At 44.5% G+C, this 22,603-nt stretch overlaps 1 protein-coding gene across 1 annotated transcript in view; it reads right to left on the bottom strand.

The window, feature by feature from the left end:
- Positions 1-22,603, bottom strand: part of NPHS1 (NPHS1 adhesion molecule, nephrin) — a 201,363-nt gene that overhangs the window by 55,895 nt on the left and 122,865 nt on the right. The window contains exons 22-23 of the mRNA XM_069201119.1: positions 9,433-9,614; positions 5,192-5,201 (exon numbers count right to left, since the gene is read on the bottom strand). Coding sequence (XP_069057220.1) covers positions 5,192-5,201; positions 9,433-9,614 — 192 coding nt within the window. The remainder of the gene's footprint in view (positions 1-5,191; positions 5,202-9,432; positions 9,615-22,603) is intronic.

Raw genomic sequence — 22,603 nt, forward strand, 5'->3', positions numbered from 1 at the left:
CTCCTAGTTCAGCCTAAGCTGCTCTGCTAAGCTACCATTTTCTATCAGCCTAAGCTGCTAGACACCTCTTTTACACTAATAAGGGATAACTGGTCCCGGTACAAAGTGTAAGTACCCCTTGGTACCCACTACAAGCCAGGCCAGCCTCCTACATTGGTCGTGCAGCGGTGGGATAAGTACTTGCAACTACTTACCACTTTGTCATATTGTACTTTTCATAGGAGAAAAATATACAAAACAAGTTCAGTGTATGTACACCTAACCAAAAAGTTTTGCTTTTCTTCTCTTACTCTATTTGCTGAGTGCTGGAAAGTACCTCTAAACTTTCAAAAAGTTTCTTAAAAGTTGAAAAAGTTTTTTTTCCTGTTCCTTAAAAAGTTCTGAAACTTTTTCTTTCTTTTTCTGTCCCTTAAACTTTTTGCTATCATGTCGGGTACAGGTCAAACTCTGGATCTGACCAGTTCTCCTTATGACCTCCTTAGCTGGAAAGGTGCAAGGAGTCTCTGCATTGATAGAGGTTTAGGGGTAGGGAAGAATCCCTCTAGAGAATTGTTAGTTAATATGCTCATTGAACATGATAAGGCCATAGCTGGCACATCAGGTGACAGATTAGCTGATGGTTCACACTCTGATTCTGGGGTAGCCCCAGTAAAAGTGTTAGATGGGGACCTTCCCAACCTGCCCCTTAGCAGGCCACCTAGCAGGGCTGGTACTTATGTGAGTTCTCATCACAGTAGGGAGATTACTCCTTTAGGCCAGGTTGTTAGAGTGACATCTGTTAGGGACAGGTCTCCCTCTGTCCATTCACACCATTCTTCTGTGTCTAAGCATGCCCAACCCACCCACCCTGAAGACAGAGTGTTAGAAAGGGAACTCAATAGATTGAGAGGGGAAGAGTCCAGGCTGAAGCAGCTAGATCTAGACAGGGAAGCATTTGACTTAGAAAAAGAAAGACAGAGGTTGGGGTTTGGACCCCATGGTGGCAGCTACAGTATTACAGATAGTAATCCTGTGAAAGAGCATGATTCTAGGAATCTGCACAAGATAGTTCCCCCTTATAAGGAGGGGAATGACATTAACAAGTGGTTTGCTGCACTTGAGAGGGCCTGTGTTGTACAGGGGGTCCCTCAAAGGCAGTGGGCTGCTATCCTATGGCTTTCAGTGGAAAGGGTAGGGATAGGCTCCTTAATGTGAAGGAAAGTGATGCCAATAATTTTACAGTTCTTAAGAATGCACTCCTAGATGGTTATGGCTTAACCACTGAACAGTACAGGATCAAGTTCAGAGAAACCAAAAAGGAGTCTTCACAAGACTGGGTAGACTTTGTTGATCATTCAGTGAAGGCCTTGGAGGGGTGGTTACATGGCAGTAAAGTTTCTGACTATGAAAGCCTGTATAACTTAATCCTGAGAGAGCATATTCTTAATAATTGTGTGTCTGATTTGTTGCACCAGTATCTAGTGGACTCAGATCTGACCTCTCCCCAAGAATTGGGGAAGAAGGCAGACAAATGGGTCAGAACAAGAGTGAACAGAAAATTTCATACAGGTGGTGACAAGGATGGCAAGAAGAAAGATGGTGAGAAATCTCAGGATAAGCATGGTGATAAGGGTAAAACCAAAGATCCTTCTTCAAATCCTAAACACTCTTCAGGGGGTGGGGGTAAAACAAATTCTTCCTCTTCTTCACAACCTGCAAACATTAAAAAGCCTTGGTGCTTTGAGTGTAAAAACAGAGGCCATAGGCCAGGGGATAAGTCCTGTCCAGGTAAACCCCCTGAGCCTACCACCACTAATACATCAAGCTCTAGTGCCCCTAACAGTAGTGGTACTAGTGGTGGGACTGCTGGCAACAGTCAAGTTAAGGGTGTAGTTGGGTTCACTTATGGGTCCATCATAGAAACTGGGGTAGTCAGTCCCAAGACAGTTTCTGTCACACCTAGTGGCATTGGCCTTGCCACACTGGCTGCTTGTCTCCTTACAATGGATAAGTACAGGCAGACAGTTTCAATAAATGGCATTGAGGCTCAGGCCTACAGGGACACAGGTGCCAGTATCACTTTGGTGACTGAAAACCTAGTGGCTCCTGAACAACACATCATTGGACAACAGTATAAGATTATTAATGTCCATAACTCCACTAAGTTTCTTCCCTTAGCTATAATTCAGTTTAGTTGGGGTGGAGTTACTGGCCCTAAGCAGGTGGTGGTATCACCTAGCTTACCTGTAGACTGTCTCTTAGGTAATGACCTAGAAGCCTCAGGTTGGGCTGATGTAGAGTTTTATACCCATGCAGCCATGCTGGGTATCCCTGAGGAATTGTTCCCTCTCATTTCTACTGAAATGAAAAAGCAAAGGAGAGAAGGCCTGAAAACTCAGGATCCCTCTCCATCAACAGGTAAAAAGGGTATCACAGTACCCCCTAACCACTCTGCCATTCAGGATACCATTCCTGTGGTGGGAGAAACCTCTCCTGGGGTGGCACCTGTTCCAAGGGAATCATCAGCTGGCATAGCTGTACTCCCTGAGGTGAAAGTACCTCTCTGTGGGATAACTCATATTGGTGAGAAAAAGAGCACCATTTTAGTTAACATGGAGCATCCCTCCAACCCTCCCAGAGAAACTTTAGTGCAGAAACCCTGCACTGCCTCACAACACTTAGGACAGCATCCCTGCCCTAGTGTGGAGCTCATAGGACAGCATCCCTGCCCTGCTCCAAATCAAGAGAAACAGCATCCCTGTTCTCTCTTCCAGCCATATGGACAAAGTTTTTGCCCAGCTATGGCTTTACTGAGACAGCATCCCTGTCTGGCATTCTCATCACTAGAAATAGGTCCAGTGGACAATTCCCACTGTTCTAAACTAAAACTTACTGATAGAAACTCTGACAAAATATCTTCACATTGTTGCTTAGCTAAAAAACTTCAAACAGGGTGGTTTACATCCCCACAGGGAAGTAACCATATAGTGGATGATAAAGGGAGTAACCAGTCTATTGCAGAGCTACTCTCTACTTATCACCACTTAGACAATAAAGTCTCAACTGGCCAAGGTTAGCCTTATTGTCCTTCGTTTGGGGGGGGGGGGGTTGTGTGAGAAAGTAGCCTCTTTCTAGCCTTGTTACCCCCACTTTTGGCCTGTTTGTGAGTGTATGTCAGGGTGTTTTCACTGTCTCACTGGGATCCTGCTAGCCAGGGCCCAGTGCTCATAGTGAAAACTCTATGTTTTCAGTATGTTTGTTATGTGTCACTGGGACCCTGCTAGCCAGGACCCCAGTGCTCATAAGTTTGTGACCTATATGTATGTGTTCCCTGTGTGATGCCTAACTGTCTCACTGAGGCTCTGCTAACCAGAACCTCAGTGGTTATGCTCTCTCTTTACAAATTGTCATTAACAGGCTAGTGACCCATTTCAACAATTTACATTGGCATACTGGAACACCCTTATAATTCCCTAGTATATGGTACAGAGGTACCTAGGGTATTGGGGTTCCAGGAGATCCCTTTGGGCTGCAGCATTTCTTTTGCCACCCATAGGGAGCTCTGACAATTCTTACACGGGCTTGCCATTGCAGCCTGAGTGAAATAACGTCCACGTTATTTCACAGCCATTTACCACTGCTCTTAAGTAACTTATAAGTCACCTATATGTCTAACCTTTACCTGGTAAAGGTTGGGTGCTAAGTTACTTAGTGTGTGGGCACCCTGGCACTAGCCAAGGTGCCCCCACATTGTTCAGGGCAAATTCCCCGGACTTTGTGAGTGCGGGGACACCATTACACGCGTGCACTATACATATGTCACTACATATGTATAGCGTCACAATGGTAACTCCGAACATGGCCATGTAACATGTCTAAGATCATGGAATTGTCTCCCCAATGCCATTCTGGCATTGGGGAGACAATTCCATGATCCCCTGAGTCTCTAGCACAGACCCGGGTACTGCCAAACTGCCTTTCCCGGGGTTTCACTGCAGCTGCTGCTGCTGCCAACCCCTCAGACAGGTTTCTGCCCTCCTGGGGTCCAGCCAGGCTTGGCCCAGGAAGGCAGAACAAAGGACTTCCTCAGAGAGAGGGTGTTACACCCTCTCCCTTTGGAAAAAGGTGTCAGGGCTGGGGAAGAGTATCCTCCCCCAGCCTCTGGAAATGCTTTGATGGGCACAGATGGTGCCCATCTCTGCATAAGCCAGTCTACACCGGTTCAGGGATCCCCCAGCCCTGCTCTGGCGCGAAACTGGACAAAGGAAAGGGGAGTGACCACCCCCCTGACCTGCACCTCCCATGGGAGGTGCCCAGAGCTCCTCAAGTGTGCTCCAGACCTCTGCCATCTTGGAAACAGAGGTGCTGCTGGCACACTGGACTGCTCTGAGTGGCCAGTGCCAGCAGGTGACGTCAGAGACTCCTTCTGATAGGCTCTTACCTGTGTTGCTAGCCTATCCACCTTCCTAAGTAGCCAAACCTCCTTTTCTGGCTATTTAGGGTCTCTGCTTTGGGGAATTCTTTAGATAACAAATGCAAGAGCTCATCAGAGTTCCTCTGCATCTCTCTCTTCACCTTCTGCCAAGGAATCGACTGCTGACCGCGCTGGAAGCCTGCAAAACTGCAACAAAGTAGCAAAGACGACTACTGCAACCTTGTATCGCTGATCCTGCCGCCTTCTCGACTGTTTTCCTGGTGGTGCATGCTGTGGGGGTAGTCTGCCTCCTCTCTGCACTAGAAGCTCCGAAGAAATCTCCCGTGGGTCGACGGAATCTTCCCCCTGCAACCGCAGGCACCAAAAGACTGCATCACCAGTCCTCTGGGTCCCCTCTCAGCACGACGAGCGTGGTCCCTGGAACTCAGCAACTCTGTCCAAGTGACTCCCACAGTCCAGTGACTCTTCAGTCCAAGTTTGGTGGAGGTAAGTCCTTGCCTCCCCATGCCAGACTGCATTCCTGGGTACCGCGTGATTTGCAGCTGCTCCGGCTCCTGTGCCCTCTTCCAGGATTTCCTTTGTGCACAGCCAAGCCTGGGTCCCGACACTCTAACCTGCAGTGCACGACCTCCAGAGTTGTCCTCCGGCGTTGTGGGACCTTCTTTTGTGACTTCGGGTGAGCTCCGGTTCACTCTTCTTCGTAGTGCCTGTTCCGGCACTTCTGCGGGTGCTGCCTGCTGCTGAGCGCCCCCTCTGTCTCCTCACGCAATAGGCGACATCCTGGTCTCTCCTGGGCCACAGCAGCATCCAAAAACCCTAACCACGACCCTTGCAGCTAGCAAGGCTTGTTTGCGGTCTTTCTGCACGGAAACACCTCTGCAAGCTTCTTAACGACGTGGGACATCCATCCTCCAAAGGGGAAGTTTCTAGCCCTCTTCGTTCTTGCAGAATCCACAGCTTCTACCATCCAGTTGCAGCTTCTTTGCACCCACAGCTGGCATTTCCTGGGCACCTGCCCACTCCCGACTTGATCGTGACTCTTGGACTTGGTCCCCTTGTTCCACAGGTACTCTCGTCCGGAAATCCATCGTTGTTGCATTGCTGGTGTTGGTCTTCCTTGCAGAATTCCTCTATCACGACTTCTGTGCTCTCTGGGGAACTTAGGTGCACTTTGCACCCACTTTTCAGGGTCTTGGGGTGGGCTATTTTTCTAACCCTCACTGTTTTCTTACAGTCCCAGCGACCCTCTACAAGCTCACATAGGTTTGGGGTCCATTCGTGGTTTGCATTCCACTTCTAGAATATATGGTTTGTGTTGCCCCTATACCTATGTGCTCCCTTTGCAATCTATTGTGACTATACATTGCTTGCACTGTTTTCTATTGCTATTACTGCATAATTTTGGTATTGTGTACATAAATCTTGTGTATATTTGCTATCCTCATACTGAGGGTACTCACTGAGATACTTTTGGCATATTGTCAGAAAAATAAAGTACCTTTATTTTTAGTATATCTGTGTATTGTGTTTTTTTATGATATTGTGCATATGACACCAGTGGTATAGTAGGAGCTTTACAGGTCTCCTAGTTCAGCCTAAGCTGCTCTGCTAAGCTACCATTTTCTATCAGCCTAAGTTGCTAGACACCTCTTCTACACTAATAAGGGATAACTGGACCTGGTACAAAGTGTAAGTACCCCTTGGTACCCACTACAAGCCAGGCCAGCCTCCTACAATGGTTTGTTAAGTTCATGTGTTGTTTGTTACTTAACATACTTTAGCTGGTGTTCGAGAATGCTAGAATGATTAACCAAATGCAAAACTGCATCATCCATTTGGAGTCATTGCCACTGCAATGTAATTATCAATCAGAAACCAAGGTGTCTAATATTTTGTGGTTCTATGTTTTGCTTAAGAGAACTAACATCTTTAGTAAACAATTCAGATAATGATTTAATAACGTTAAAAACAATTAACATAAATAATTTAATAACTGAAAATATTTTAACAACTCAAACAACTTAATTTGAAAAGATATAATTTTAAGTATTATAGCACCAAGTTTAAGACTCTTTGATATTAAATGTCAATCCATTATCGTAATGGATTTAAGTAATTATAGTATTGCTGTCCATTTTTATGATAAGGATGGGTGGGAGGTTCCAGGGGTATATGCATCTAGAAGGCTGAGGGCAACAGATTTCAAATACTCTGTTATTGAGAAAGAAGCTTTAGCGTGTATGTGGGATATCTTACATTTCAGGTAATATGTATTGGGTACGATGTTCATGGTGAGAACAGATTATAAACCTTTGAGAAATTTGTTTACCACCAAAGAGGCAGGCAAAACAATGCTATGGATTGCCAAACGGCTTTTCAGGTCACAAGAATATAACTTTGAGATAGAGTATTTATTTATTTTAATTTTCCAGTACTTATAGAGCGCTACACTCAATCCCTAGGGGATATCACGGCGCTAGGACGCTCCCTATCTGTGAGAACAATGCTGAATCATATACAGGAGGGACGTTCTCTCGAAAAAAGGCAGGTTAAAATTTTTTTCCTAAACCAAAAGTTGTTGTCAGTAGGACGGAGATCAAGAGGTAATGAGTTCCGCTGGACTGCAGCCAGATAAGAAAATGAGCGCCCGCCAGTTCCGACTTCCCTTCTTTGTTTAGCTTTGGCGAGAGCTAGACTGCGGGATCTCAGATCGTGCGTAGGTCTATAGCATTCGACTCGAGCCTGTAGAATTTCAGGCCCATTGTTATACAGTGCCTTATGAGCATGACATAGAAGTTTAAAGCTAGCTATTTTTCGCATTGGAAGCCAATGTAAAGATGTGAAGCACGCTCATGCGGCACTGAATCTGTCCATATTACAAATCAGCTTGGCAGCAGTGTTTTGGATTACCTGTGCCCTCGTGATGTATGTGCCTGGAATGTGCCTGGTGTTAAGAACATAAGAGCAGACTCTCTTGTTTGTCATTGTATGTCGAGGATAGTGGGGGAGATGATGAAGATATGTTGTGGCAAGTTTAAGCAATGCTGTCAATACTAGAGGTGTGCCAGAGGAAGAACAGAAACAGGAAGTTGTAGAGGATGGAGTAATGAGCAACCATGTACAGAGAACGGAAACTGGTTGCCCAGGAATGGAAAATGTGACTTAAATGGAGGAGAGAAGAGTCACAGTAATGCTGACTTGGAATTGTCATGGCCAGAGTAATGTGTCACCATAGCCAGCCTGCTGTCCACTTCTGCTAAACTTTTCACACTTACTCTCTCAAGCCCCTTTTCATGTTGCACTGTGCTATTAGTAAATTATTTTACATATGCATGTGGTAAATACACATACATATACATATAATTCACAAACATTGCAAGATTATGTTTTTGCCAGCACTAGTTATATCAATAGTACTGTGTGCAAGAACATTAGCTATATGGCTGATGATGGTCATTCTGGAATGAGCAGTAAGAAGAGAAAAATTAAAGTAGATTTTTAGGGGCTAGGACTGGATACAGAAGTGGAAAACCATGTGCGAGAATACATTCTGTGTGCCTTGTGTGTGCTGACTATACATTGGCCGGGAATTAAGTTTTTGTTGAAGGTAGAAACAAAAGTTGTGATACAATTTTTGGACGAGCTATTTGTGAGGGAAGGTTTACTCTCGTTAGTGGTAGCAGACACTGGAATATAAGTGGGGTCAGAGAAAGAACCTCTGTGTATTATTCCCAGAGTTTGGAGAGAACGATTGCAATTGGCATTATGGGCAGGTGAAGATTGGGAAGTGGCAGCTAGGAAGTTAATTTAGGCATATCGCACCACGCCCAGTGTTGATACAGGGCAAACTCCATATAAATTGATGCAGGCAAGGAATTTCCATTCAGAATTGAGGTGTAGTTGGATACTTGGAGTCAATGGAAAGGAAGGTGATGGATATTTTGGCAAATCGAAGAAGATCAAGGGCAAGGACGTGCTAGATGGACATGATCAGTTTAAGGTGACTGATAATGAGGGCGAAGAGTCAAAAATGGACTGTCAAGATTTCCCCATTCCTCTGTGTGTGGTGAGAGGAGGTTTCCATGTTGTGGAGCTGTCAGGCTGAAATATCTGGAACATGAGAAAGGTGCTTCGGATCCTATGATGTTTTTTGGAAGGTGAAGTAGAATGAAAGGAAAAGAATTAGCGATGGGTGTGTACTAAGAGGCCGTGAGAACAGAAAAAGAAACATGTTCTGCTCAAACTGGAAGACTGAAGAAAATGCCATTCCTGGTTAAAAGAGTATTAAGAAGTTCTAGGCCCAATCTAGTGCTTGGAAATACTGCACCTATTGAAGTTGTATTGTAACTTAGGTTAATGTTTGTCAATGGAAGTCAATGTTATCAAAGGTGGGATATGTTGCATGTGCATTAATGTTTTGTCAATGATATCAAAGGGTGATGTGCATAATGGTGAAGATTGTCATCCTGGTGTCCAGCATCTTTGCTTGTATACTGACATTCTGATGTTGTTTTGTAATGTTGGATGTGTAAGTTGCAGCTGCAGGCTGGTCATTTATACATCAAGACATATTGTTTTCCCAGTAAAGAAAATTACCAATAATGATTCCCAGTTGGTTATTGAAGATATTGAGATACATATCACACAACCTGACCAATACCACCTGTGGAGATGGTGAGCACCCGCAGCTCTCCAAGTACCTTCAGTGGTGACATGCAAACAACCCCATCTATTACTTTAGTTAACCATGACCAATATGCTTTTACCCTCCAATATTTTCGACGTTGAGAGTATGCGGCCCCTGTCATCATCAACAGGCACGACCATTACCTTCTTTGGTGATTCTCAGCATGTCCCCTATTACCTACAGTGGGCTATTTCTACATTGCATTTGGCAAACATATGCTCTTCTCCAAATTACCTCTTTAGTGATGGTCAGCATGCCCCCTGGACCCTCTTGGAGTAACAGTCGGCACATTACCTTCTGTGGTGAAGCTGATCATACTTCTATCCATTACCTTTTGTAGTGACAGTCAGCACAGCACCACCATCAGCATAGTCACTCTCTCCGAAGGCATTGATAGAGTTGACAGAGAAATTGTATGATGTGCTCGGGTTCAGGCCAGTGATTGTGAAGGTGGGTGCCTGAGGTGGGAACACATCCACATACATAAAGCTGGGGGCCTCTTTCCAGTAGTATCTGCAGAGAGAGCACAAATAGGGTCAAACAGGACAGGGTCAGGAGCATAATGGCACATTGGTAAGCTAATTTAAGAAAGAGTGTCAGCTACGGCCATACATCATGGAGGAACAACAGTAAAAAGACTCATTCTCTTTGAGGTAACAGCCTTACACGATCAGCAGTAGGTTCCGAATGCTCTTTATTTTAAATACATGCCCACAGTTCATATGGCGTCCTCCTCTCCTAGCGTCCTGGCCACGACTGACACACCGGTCGCTGCCAGAAATCTATGAATGTCAGACCAGTCTAAGACTTATGTTCTACATTCCTCTAATTCCACCTATTACATCTTCTTCCCCCTTACAGCAATACATTGAAATAACTTCCCTCTAATACATAACATAGTCTTGAAACTTTCTTGGTAGCCTAACTTCTACCCCTTGCCCCCAGCGCTCCCAAAACCCCCAGCACAGCTACGACGCCGCCGCCCTCCACGCACTCAACCCGGGACGTACCACCACCTGTTACCAAGCCAGCCCGAAACGCACTCATGGACCCTTCGCCTGTCAAACCTGCAAGCATACCTTGCACCGCGACTGCATTCCGTCCACCAGCCCACGCTCCAACAACCTCCTCAAGTGCATCCTCATCAACGCACGCTCCGTCCACAAGCACACCATTGAACTATGGGACCGCCTGGACTCTACCGCACCGGACGTCGCCTTCATCACTGAGACCTGGATGAACGCTTAATCGGCCCCCGACATCGCCCTAGCCATCCCCGACGGCTACAAGATCACCATGAAAGATCGCACCAACCAAGTCGGAGGAGGAATCGCCATCATATACAAGAGCTCCATCAACATCACTACCTCCACCGAAGACACCCTCCTCGCCGCCGAACACATGCACTTTCAGATCCACACCGACCCCAGGACCACCCTCAGAGGAACTCTCGTCTACAGGGCCCCTGGACCACGGGCCCTATTCAGCGAATCCATCACAGACTTCATCTCCCCGCACGCCATAGCCTCGCCAGACTACATCCTCCTCGGAGACCTGAACTTCCACCTGGAGCAGAACAACAACACCAACACCACCACCCTGCTCGACAACCTCGCCAACCTCAGTCTCAAGCAACTGGTGAACACGCCCACCCACATCGCTGGACACACGCTCAACCCCATCTTCTCCGCCAGCAACCACTTATCCTTCAGCCACTCTACTGAGATACACTGGACCGACCACAGATGTGTCCACTTTACCTTCAGACGCAAGACTCACCACCTGCGCACACAACCTATCACCCGCAGACCCTGGAACAAAATCTCCACAGAACAGCTACTCTCCACCCTCAACCACAACCAACCTGCCATCACCTCCGCCACCAACAACGCAGCCCTCAGCCTCACACAATGGATCACCAACTGCGCTGACAACCTCGCCCCCCTCGGACGCCTCCCAAGTCAGACCAACGCCAGAAAATCCCAGTGGTTCACAGATGCCCTCAAAGACTCCAAGAGAACCTGCCGGACCTTCGAAAAAACCTGGCGCAAAGAACACACCGCCGAAAATATGTCAGCCCTCAAAAACGCCACCCGCGAACACCACTAACTGATCCGCGCCACCAAAAGAGCATCCTTCAAAGAGAGACTGGACAAGAACACCCACAACAGCAAAGAACTCTTCAACATCGTCAAAGAGCTCTCCAATCCCAACGCCAGCTCCAACTCCATCACGCCCTCACAAGAACTCTGCAACTCCCTCGCTACCTTCTTACATCGAAAGATCACTGACCTACACGACAGCTTCGGTCCACAGATCCCGCCGACCACCACGGAACACACAGCCCCAGCCGTCACCCTCAACGCTTGGACACCCATCAGCACCGAAGAGACCAAAACTACTATGAACACCATTCACTCCAGTGCCTGCTCGGACCCCTGCCCACACTACATCTTCAACAAAGCCGACGCCAGCATCGCCCCCTATCTCCAGACCATCATCAACAGCTCGTTTGCATCTGCCACCTTCCCCGAGAGCTGGAAACACGTGGAAGTCAATGCTCTCCTGAAAAAACCTACAGCGGACCCCAACGACCTGAAGAACTTCAGCCCCATCTCGCTCCTCCCCTTCCCGGCCAAAGTCATCGAGAAGACCGTCAACAAACAACTGACCAACTTCCTCGAAGGCAACAACCTGCACGACCCCTCCCAGTCCGGTTTTCGGGCCAACCACATCATGGAAACCGCCCTCATCGCAGTCACCGATGACATCCGAACCCTACTGGACAACGGAGAAACAACCGCCCTCATCCTCCTCGACCTCTCGGCTGCTTTCGACACCGTCTGCCACCGCACCCTAATAACCGGCCTCCGCTCCACCGGTATCCTAGGACTGGCCCTGGACTGGATCATCTCCTTTCTCTCTGACCGTTCTCAAAGAGTCTACCTCCCGCCTTTCCGCTCTGAACCCACCTAGATCATCTGCGGCGTCCCACAAGGCTCCTCGCTCAGCCCTACTCTCTTCAATGTCTACATGAGCCCCCTCACCGACATCGCACGCAAACACAACATCAACATCATCTCCTACGCCGACGACACACAGCTGATACTCTCCCTCACCAAAGACCCAGCCACCGCCAAAACCAACCTGCATGATGGAATGAAAGACGTCGCAGAATGGATGAAGCTCAGCCGCCTGAAGCTGAACTCAGACAAGACAGAAGTCCTCATCCTCGGAAACTCCTCGTCCGCCTGGGACGATTCCTGGTGGCCCACGGCCCTGGGCACCGCACCAACCCCCTCCGACCACACACGCAACCTCTGATTCATCCTGGACCCCCTTCTCACCATGACCAAGCAAGTCAACGCCGTCTCGTCTTCCTGCTTCCTCACACTTTGCATGCTCCGAAAGATCTTCCGCTGGATCCCCGCCGACACCAGAAGAACTGTGACCCACACCCTCGTCACAAGCCGCCTGGACTACGGAAACACCCTATACGCAGGAACCACCGCAAAATTTCAGAAACGTCTTCAGCGCATACAAAACGCCTCGGCACGCCTCATCCTCGATGTACCCCGCCACAGCCACATCTCCGCCCACCTGAGACACCTGCACTGGCTACCCGTCAACAAACAGATCACCTTCAGGCTCCTCACCCACGCACACAAAGCCCTCCACAACAAGGAACCCGAATACCTCAACAGTCGCCTCACCTTCTACACACCCACCCGTCAACTTCGCTCCACCAGCCTCGCTCTCGCCGCCGTCCCTTGCATCCGCCGAACCAACGCAGGGGGGAAATCCTTCTCCTACCTGGCGGCCAAGACGTGGAATTCCCTCCCCGCCCACCTCCGGACCACCCAGGACCACCTCGCCTTCCGGAGGCATCTCAAGACCTGGCTTTTCGAGCAGCAGTGACCCCCCCTAGTGCCTTGAGACCCTCACGGGTGAGTAGCGCGCTGTATAAATACCTTGATTGATTGATTGACTTCTCTTAGCCGAGATTAAACAATGCTAGAATTGCCAGTATGTTGAGAATTCAATTCTTTTTTAACATTTACATTCACACTATTCTGACTGTCCATTTTTGCTTGTGGCTGATACCAAGTTTGGCAGTCACAACCACCTTCTATCTGTCTTTTACTTTTAATAATGTTTGCTTGCGTTGCCGAAATCTTAACCACTTGTCTTTTGTTGCACCAGCATTTCCTATCCAGTAGAACAGATTTTTTTTTAACTTTCAACACTAGCACGGGAATGGAAACTTTTGAGACTCCTTTTGAACTTTTCCAGGAATTCTGATTAAAACCCAATCTCCATCCTTGAAATCTTCACCATACCAGCAATGTTTCTTGTCGAAATGTTCTTTCATCTTGATTTGTTTCAGAGCCACTGTGCGTGAAACCTCGTCGATATTTCACATTTCTTGGTCAACACCAGTCTTATGTCTTAACCAAGTGGGATTTAAGCTTGTGTGTACTCAGCGTCCTCTTAACAACATAAAAGGTGTCTCTTCGGTTGTACGTTGTGGAGTGATATTATAATTCCACACTTTCTCTCTTAAGAACTCCATTACATCATGTCCTGAAGTAAGTGCTGTTTGTATCCCTTCCTTCATAATCCTATTAGTTCTCTACACTAATCCATTAGAGCTAGGTGAATACAAAGCAACTTGGTAATGTGTGATGTCATGACTTTTTAAAAACGTTTTCATCTGTTCTGAAACAAAGTGAGTCCCATTATCAGTTACAATCACTTTAGGTCAGAGGTCTTCAAACCGGGGGGCGGGCCCCACTAGGGGGGCCTCAAGTGATCCGCCGGGGGGCGCCAAGCTCTGGCCAAATGAAGCATTATACAGATAACAGGGCTTTGTTTTAAGCAGAAGCATGTTATTGCATTTTTAAAAAGGTAACAGTACTTAACTGCAATGTTCAAATAGGTCTAAACATATTTAAACATTGCCATCTTTATAAAATAATTGTAAAAAATTCCGACGGGGGCCAATGATTTTTATTTTTCAACTGGCGTGGCGCGCATTAAAAAGTTTGGAGACCACTGCTTTAGCTGAACCTTCTATTTTAAATACACTTTCCAAAAATGTGATGGCAGAATTTGCACTAGGAGCCTCAACAAACGAATGATAAATCCATTTAGAGTGATAGTCAATTAAAACTATGTGATACCTCATGTTGAAAGGCAACAACACCAATGGTCCAGAGAAATCCAAACCTACCTTTTCCCAAAAACTTACAGGAAAAGGAACAGGTTGCAGAGGATGTTCATTCGTCTTCCAATGTTTATCTGAGACTAAACAATCAGGACAATTGTCAATCACTGATTTTACATTATTTTCCAAGGATGGCCACCAATAAAGTTGTTTAATTCTTTTCCATGTTTTGGACATTCCTGGATGTCCTTGGTGCGCCATCACAATAAATTCATGTCTTATATCTTCTGGTGGAATAAACACTTCACCACGCATCACTATGCCATTAACTACTGACAATTCATCAGCTATTTTGAAATACTTCTTCAAGTCATTAGATAAATATTTTATTTCAGGCCATCCCTGTGAAATATAATTTTTTTATTTTAGATAAATTAGCATCAGAACAACATGTTTCTACCCATTTATTTCTGTAATCTTACCACCACTTTCTTCAATTGCATCTAAAATTGCAATTACACATTCTGTATCATCTAGTACTTCTGTATCATTGTCTTCTACTGACATCCTAGATAAGCTTGAAAATGTTTACTACCTGATAAATGTTTTATATCAAAATTGTAATCCTGAAGCTTGGATAATAACCTCACTAATCTTGAAGATACATTGCTATAGGTTTTACCATGAAGAATATGCACCAAGGGTTTGTGATCTGTTTACAGATCAAATTTACGTCCCTACACGTATACTGTAAATTTTTAAATTGCCCATACAGCCGCCACTGCCTCTCTTTCAATAGTACTATACAATTTTTCTGATGGTTTAAGTGTCCTCGAGGCAAACCCAACTGTTTGTTTTTTATTATTGACCCACTGACTCAAAACTGCACCCAAACCTGTTAAACAGGCATCAACAGTGATTATACATTTACACTCAGATTTATAAGGTTGCAAAGCAGGAGCTTCAATTATCAATTTCTTCACATCTTTAAATGTCTCTTCCAATTGTTCCGTCCAGTCAAACTTCCCTCCTTTTCTTAACAATACTCTCAATGGTTCTACTTTGTGTGAGTACCCTTGTACAAACCTTGCATAATACTCAGCAAGGCCTAAAAATGACATAAGACTATCCCTGTCCTCTGGCGCTTTGGCTTCCTGTATGGCCCTTAACAAGAAAAATGTAGGTGTTATGCCACGTGATGAAATCGTGTGACCTAAGTAATCTAGATTTCTTACACCAAACTTGCATTTATTTCGTCTTACTATCATTCTAACATCAGACAATGTTTTTAGCACTTTCTACAAAATTTGATTGTGTTCATGAACACTTCTTGCAAAAATTTGAATATCATCTTGATATGCCTGCACACCCTGAATGTCACCAAATAACTTGTCTATTAATTTCTGAAAAATGCTAGCAGCTGATGCCAAACCAAGTGGAAGTCTACAGTACTCAAAAGCTCCAAACGGTTTTACGAAAGTTGTGAGTTCCCTAGCAGTAGATGTCAAAGGAATTTGGTGATATGCAGAACCATATCTAACAATGAAAAGATTTCCACCCGCCTACGTTTACCCACAACTTCTGGATTTTAGGTATGGGATGGCAATCCACAACAATGTTCTTATTTAGTATGCTTAAATCAGCGCACAATCTGAGTTCCCCTGACTTTTTCTTAGCTACAACAATTGGAGAAACCCATTGAGAAGATTCAGTTGGTTTAACAATACCTTGTGAACACAAATCTTTCAATGTTCTCTTCACATCCTCTCTTATGTTAAGAGGTACATTCAGTACTTTTTGAATAACTGGGCGCACATCAGATTTAAGTCTAATACGATGTTCAAATCCTTTAACCAGACCGATTTTTCCCGGAAAACATATTCAAATTTCTTACAAATAACCTCTACATCTTGAGAAATTGAGTTCACGCTTACTATTTGTGCTTTAATATGATTAATATTAATATGATCACTATTGCCTGCTCTAATCGGGTTTTCAGATCCAGGGACTAAATATAAACCCAACTTGGCTAAGTCCTTACATCCAACAATGTTTTTCCCTTTAATGGCAACATAGACTTTAGAATTTGTACTTCTTCCCAAACATTCTCTATCAGCTAGAAAATGCCCAAGCATCTCAATTTCTTTCTCACCAAGGGCCAGATGTAGAAAAATCCTGCATTGCGACTCACAAATTGTGAGTTTGAGCGACTGGCAATTTGTGAGTCGCAATGCAGGATGGTGTCCCTGACACCATCTGCGAGTCGCAAGGGGGTCGCAAAGGCCCACCTCATTAATATTAATGAGGTGGGTCGCAATTTGCGACCCCCTTGCGACTCGCAGCACTCACAGGGACGGTGGCCTGCAGGAGACAGCAGACCACCATGTCTGTGACTGCTTTTAAATAAAGCTGTTTTTTTTTTGTAGTGCAGCCCGTTTTCCTTAAAGGAAAACGAGATGTTTTCAATGCCATTCACAAAGGGGAAGGGGTCCCATAGGGACCCCTTCCCTTTTGCAAATGGGTTCTCACCAGTGTGACACTGGTGGTAACTGCGATTGCTTTGCGACCGCGACCGCGTTCGCGGTCACAATGCAATCCTGCATCGCGCTGCGACTCGCAAATAGGAAGGGGAACACCCCTTCCTATTTGCGACTCGCAGTCCCGTTTTGAGAGTCGGTAACCAGGTTACCGACTCACAAAATGGGAATAGAGAATCGCGATGTGAGTTTTGCGCGTCGCAAACAGCGAAAATCGCTGTTTGCAATGCATAAAACCCTTGCTACATCTGGCCCCAAATGCCTTCGGATTTATGTCAGTAGGCATTAATTTAATTTTACATCCGTACATCTCTAAAAATGTAGAATCTCATAAAATGGTTGTAGGAGAACCTGAATCAGCCATAACTTGTATTGTAGCATTATGACTTTTTGCATCTACCACTCGTCCTTTAATGCTGTCAGTTTCAGTGACTAAATTGCATTCCACAGTTAGAAGTACACTCTCTTTGGTTTCAAAATTATTATCATTTGACTCTACACTATTCACTTTAACATTAGTCTTATTCAGTTTACACACTACTTGAAAATGACCAACTTTTTTACATAACTTACAACGCTTTGTTAGCGCTGGACTACTAGGATTGTTAGCAATATGATTCTTGGATCCACATCTAAAACATTGCATGACTTATTTTTTCGCAAAATTCTGTCCTGTTTTATCATTCATACTGACAGCACACAACATTTGTGCAGACTCTTCTATGTCCCTCTTATTGTTTAAGAAGTTTACAGGAATCTCTTCATTTTGAGCTTTTGAAGAAATCATGGAGCGTTCGATACCTTTAGCTAATTCAATTACCTCTGCAAGTGTAGGATTTCTACATGCTAAAAATCTTTCCTGAATTTTGCGTGAATAGCAATTAAAAACAAATTGGTCTCGAATAGCCGTATTGATATTTGCCCCAAATTCACATAGTGCAGAAATGTGCTCTTCAACACTTTCATCCGCATTCCGTTTTCTTTTTACAAATGTATGTCTTTCAACCAAAATGCTGGGTTCTTCGCAATAATGTTTACTAAGCCTCTCAATAGCTTCTTGATATTGATCAACTTCTGCCGCATTATCTCCTGCTTGCCCTCTTATGGTAGTCACGAAAGGTAAATTATCAAAAACCTCTTGAGCAGCCTGTCCCAAACTACTGTATAATAAAGATAATTTTCTTGCTGAAGAAAATGTAGTTGCATCTATTGCAATTAGATAGTTCTGAAATAGTTTGAACCACTGTTTCCATTTAATTGGTGGCTTCCCAGGCCGTTGCAAAAAAGGTGGAGGATGAATAAATTGATGTTGCATGGGTTGTGATGAAGCCATTTCTATAATCTATGTGCTGTAATTATGCTTTGTGTAATAAGCATACATAAAGTTAAACTGATGTGCTTGTAATAAATAATGCAGGCAAAATGTGAGTTACTTGTTTCTCTGATGTATCTGTATTTGGAAAAACACATTGAAGAAATGCCTCCGAAGAAAATACTGTTGCTGTAAACAATCTTTAATTCTTCATTTCAAGTATTTGTAATCCGAAGACTGTATTCAACAAAAGCTGGAGAAATGTAAAACTATGCACATTCAAACGAATAAGATAAACGGCATTAAATGCAGTGCAAGTGCCTCCATTAATGATGTTGCTAAGCGAGGAGCGGCCTTGTAAAGCGTAGCCGTCAAGAAGGTGTTGCTAAGCAACGAAGCGTGATGGCTTGCAACGTTATTATGAGACGCATAGAGGATCGGAGAAAACAAAAGCTAACCGCACGTTGCTGCGCGTACAAATGCATTATCAGCTGAGCGATTAAAATTGAATCGGAGCACCCCGGCTACACTGTACTCACTGCGTGGTTTCTGTTCCTATTAATCGCCAGGACAACTGAAGTTTGAACAATAATTGTAGTCCTTGTGGGCATGTAGAGCTGAAGACTGAAGGAACTCGTCGCCAATATGAAGAAACAGCCTTATATGGTCATTGGTAGGTTCTGAATGCTCTGCATTTTAAATACATGCCCACAGTTCATACGGCGTCCTCCTCTCCTAGCGTCCTGCCCGCAACTGACACATCAGTCGCTGCCAGAATGCTACGAGCGTCAGACCATTCTAACACTTATGTTCTACATTCCTCTAATTCCATCTATTACACTCTTGCTTGCTCACTTTTGTTAACTTGGAGGATTGGCCTCAGGGTACTAGCAATTCAGAGGCACCTGTCAGCCGATAAATCCTCCAGTTTCCATCTAGATCAGTCCATCAGTCCATCTATGCTTGTGAAGTGATGATGGACTGCAGACAAGGTAAGTGGAACACGTTTATTTGTAAGAAGAGATAAAAGGAACAGGTCCGTTGAGGACAACAGCTCAGACTCAACTGACTTCAGGAGACTCCGTCATAGAACGTGGAATCTCCCTAGGTCAGCATCTGAGAACATTCTATCCAAGAAGAGAACACACTACACATCCCCCTTCTTTTCCCAAAATAAAGGAAATAAAACAAATAACAAAAAACAACAAAAATAAAATACAAAGTAAAAAATACTTACAAACGTGGAACACGAAAATCAGAAATATTAGCTATGTATCCTAACACGTAATCCTTTAACCAACCAGGAGGTGTCACTTTTCTTTTTCCTCCTACCGAGTCACATTGTTGCACACGTTCAGATAAACTCAAATCCCCATTCTCAGAGTCTGCTACTGAGTCAGCTACTGAATCACTCGTCACATCTTCCTCCTCACTCAAAGCACAATCATCTAGCACGTGTGGCGATGCATGCCACCTTAACGCATCGTGAGTAGTAACCTCATCCTCCAACCATTCTGCTCTTTCCTTCTCACACCTTCTACTGCTAGTACAAACATCGCCACGCCCAGATTCCTGCCCATTCCTAAGTAGGACAATGCGCTTAAGATTCCACACCCTACCATCACTCAGTTTTACGGCATTATGCAAAACCTCCATAACTCGCTCAGGATTACAGTACTGGCTCTCACCCTTTCTTACCTTATAAGGTTTTTTAACTCTAACCCAATCCCCAACATTGATTACCACTGATTTGACATGATGGAGCTTGTCATAATAAGACTTTGATTTCTCTTGAGACTTATCCAAATTATCTCTTACTTTCTCCATATCCCAGTGTTGGATACCAGTCTTAACCAACCAAGCTGGGTTATGTTTGCATCTTGGACTTCTACCCCTCATAACAATGAAAGGGCTGAGACCAGTAGTAACATTCTCAGTAATCCTATAAGCCCACACTGCTTTAAAGACGGCAACGTGCCAATCCTCTCCACTATCCATTGCCCCCTGAATTATCCCTTTAATGACTCTGTTGAACCTTTCTACTGCGCCATTGCCACTGGGATTGTACAATGAAGTAGTTTTATGCTCAATCCCCACTCTCCTAAAATACTTTTTAGCAGCATCTGACATAAACTGTACACCATTATCACTTAACAATTTAGCAGGAACACCTTCAGCCAGGAAAACCTTATCCAAAAACTCCAACACACTGCTAGTATCTGCTCTTTCCAAAACACCAATTTCAGGCCATTTTGAGAACAAATCAATCATAACTATTACAAACTCTTGAGAGTTACCCACAGGACCCAAGAGATCAATAGCAACATATTCCCAAGGTTGCCTAGGAATGAACGTTTGCTGCATAGGCGGTCTAAGGGTACATAGACTCTTGTCAGCGTAAGAACACACATGACAAGTTCTGACAAACCTTTCCACTGATTTGTCAACACCTGGCCACCAAAATAACTCCTTAACCACAGACTTGGTTCTAACGATGCCAAAATGGCCCTCGTGACACAATTCTAAAATGGCTTCTCTTATACCCGATGGAGGAATTATCCTATCACCTCTCCAAAGAACATTGTTCACAACTGAGAGTTCGTTCCTAACCTCCCAAAAAACCCTGCATTGTTCAGACAACTGATCCTTCTTAGGCCATCCTTCTAAAACGTATTTTAAAACAGACAGTAAATTGATGTCTACCTCCATTTCCTTCCTCCAATTATCTTCATTAAGAGCAGGGCTACCAGAATCTTGTACAAGAGCCACGCTCCACTCATACCACGGATCATCCACACACCTCTCCAACAAAATAGGTAATCTGGAAAGACAATCCGCCATTACATTACTTTTTCCAGGAACATACACAATACGATAAATGAAATCCTTTAAGCGCATGGACAATCTTAAGATCCTGGCTGAAGCTAGTACACTTCCTTCACTTGTAAGAAGTTTAATCAAAGGTTTGTGGTCGCACCGAATAGTTACGTCTTTTCCCCACACAAATGCCCGGAAGTGCTCCAAAGCCCAAGCACAGGCTAAGGCTTCTTTCTCTATAACTGAGTACTTTTCTTCCGATGGGGACAATGACCTGGAAGCAAAAAGTATAATTCTTTCCTTACCATTACAACCCTTTTGAGATAGCACAGCACCTAGACCCTTATTACTAGCATCTGTGGTAACAAATGTATCTAACTTAGGGTCAAAACTTTCCAAACATGCTGCCTTGCTTAAATCACTTTTCACGATCTCAAACTCTTGGTTGCATGCCTCACTCCATGTGAATGGAGAGTTCTTTTTGAGTAAACCCCTTAAGTTATAAACCTTGCTGGCAAAGTTCGGAATAAATTTGGCACAAAACTCCGCCATGCCCAAAAATGATCTTACCTCATCCTTAGATGTAGGAGGAGATACCCCCACTATAGCATTCACCAAGGATGTCTTAGGTTTAACACCCTCACCACTTATCTCATGTCCCAAATACTCCACACTCCTTTTCGCAAACTTGCACTTACTCAGTTCCACAGTTAACCCTTTATCACCTAACACTTCCAACACATGTTCCAACCGCTCATCATGCATGCTCTTATCTTTTCCAAAGATTAATATGTCATCTTGGAAACACATAACTCCTATGATTTTTCCAAAAAGTTTGTGCATAAGACGTTGAAAAACAGCTGCTGCAGACGCAAGGCCGAAAGGCATCCTCTTGTATTGGAAGCATCCAAACGGTGTGATGAAGGCTGTTAGACCCTTGGAATCTTCAGATAAGGGAATCTGATGATAAGCAGACGACAGATCAATAGTAGAAAACCAGCATGCTCCCTCAAGACCCGAAACCATTTCCGTGATCTTGGGTAGGGGAAACCGATCAATCAGAATATTATTATTTACGTATCTCAAGTCCACACATAAGCGGATTTTTCCGTTGCTGCGCCGAGCTATCACTACAGGCGAAATCCATTCCGAGCTTTCAATTGGCTCTATCACATCCATTAATACTAATTTATCAAGCTCCTTTGAAACTTCTTCTCTGATCATGATCGGCACAGATCTGACCTTATGAATTTTTGGTACAGCCTCCCTCTTCAATATGAGTTTTGTGCTCGAAACCAGTAAGTTTCCCCAAACCCTTACCAAACACCTTTGGAAACTTAGATTCTATCTTGGGGGTCAAAGAACATTCCTCGTTCACCATTAAAACTTTCTCTTTGCCATTTGGATCCAAAATCATTTGCAACCGTCCTTGATCCTTCCAACCCAGAACTGACGGTCCTTTTTTTGCCACGTATAGTTTTCCCCTGGCGTTCCTGTTCTTGAATGAGAATGCCAACCATCTAAAACCTAACAGATCAATCTTTTCTCCTGTGTAACTTTCCGGTTGAATGTCTGGCGGAGCAAGCTGTTTACCAATTTTTTCCATGAAAAATTTGTTCCACACATCCTCGTTCACAATTGTGAAGGGTGAGCCTGAGTCAGCATACAT

This window comes from Pleurodeles waltl, chromosome 7 (genome assembly GCF_031143425.1).
Source record: "Pleurodeles waltl isolate 20211129_DDA chromosome 7, aPleWal1.hap1.20221129, whole genome shotgun sequence".
NCBI lineage: Eukaryota > Metazoa > Chordata > Amphibia > Caudata > Salamandridae > Pleurodeles > Pleurodeles waltl.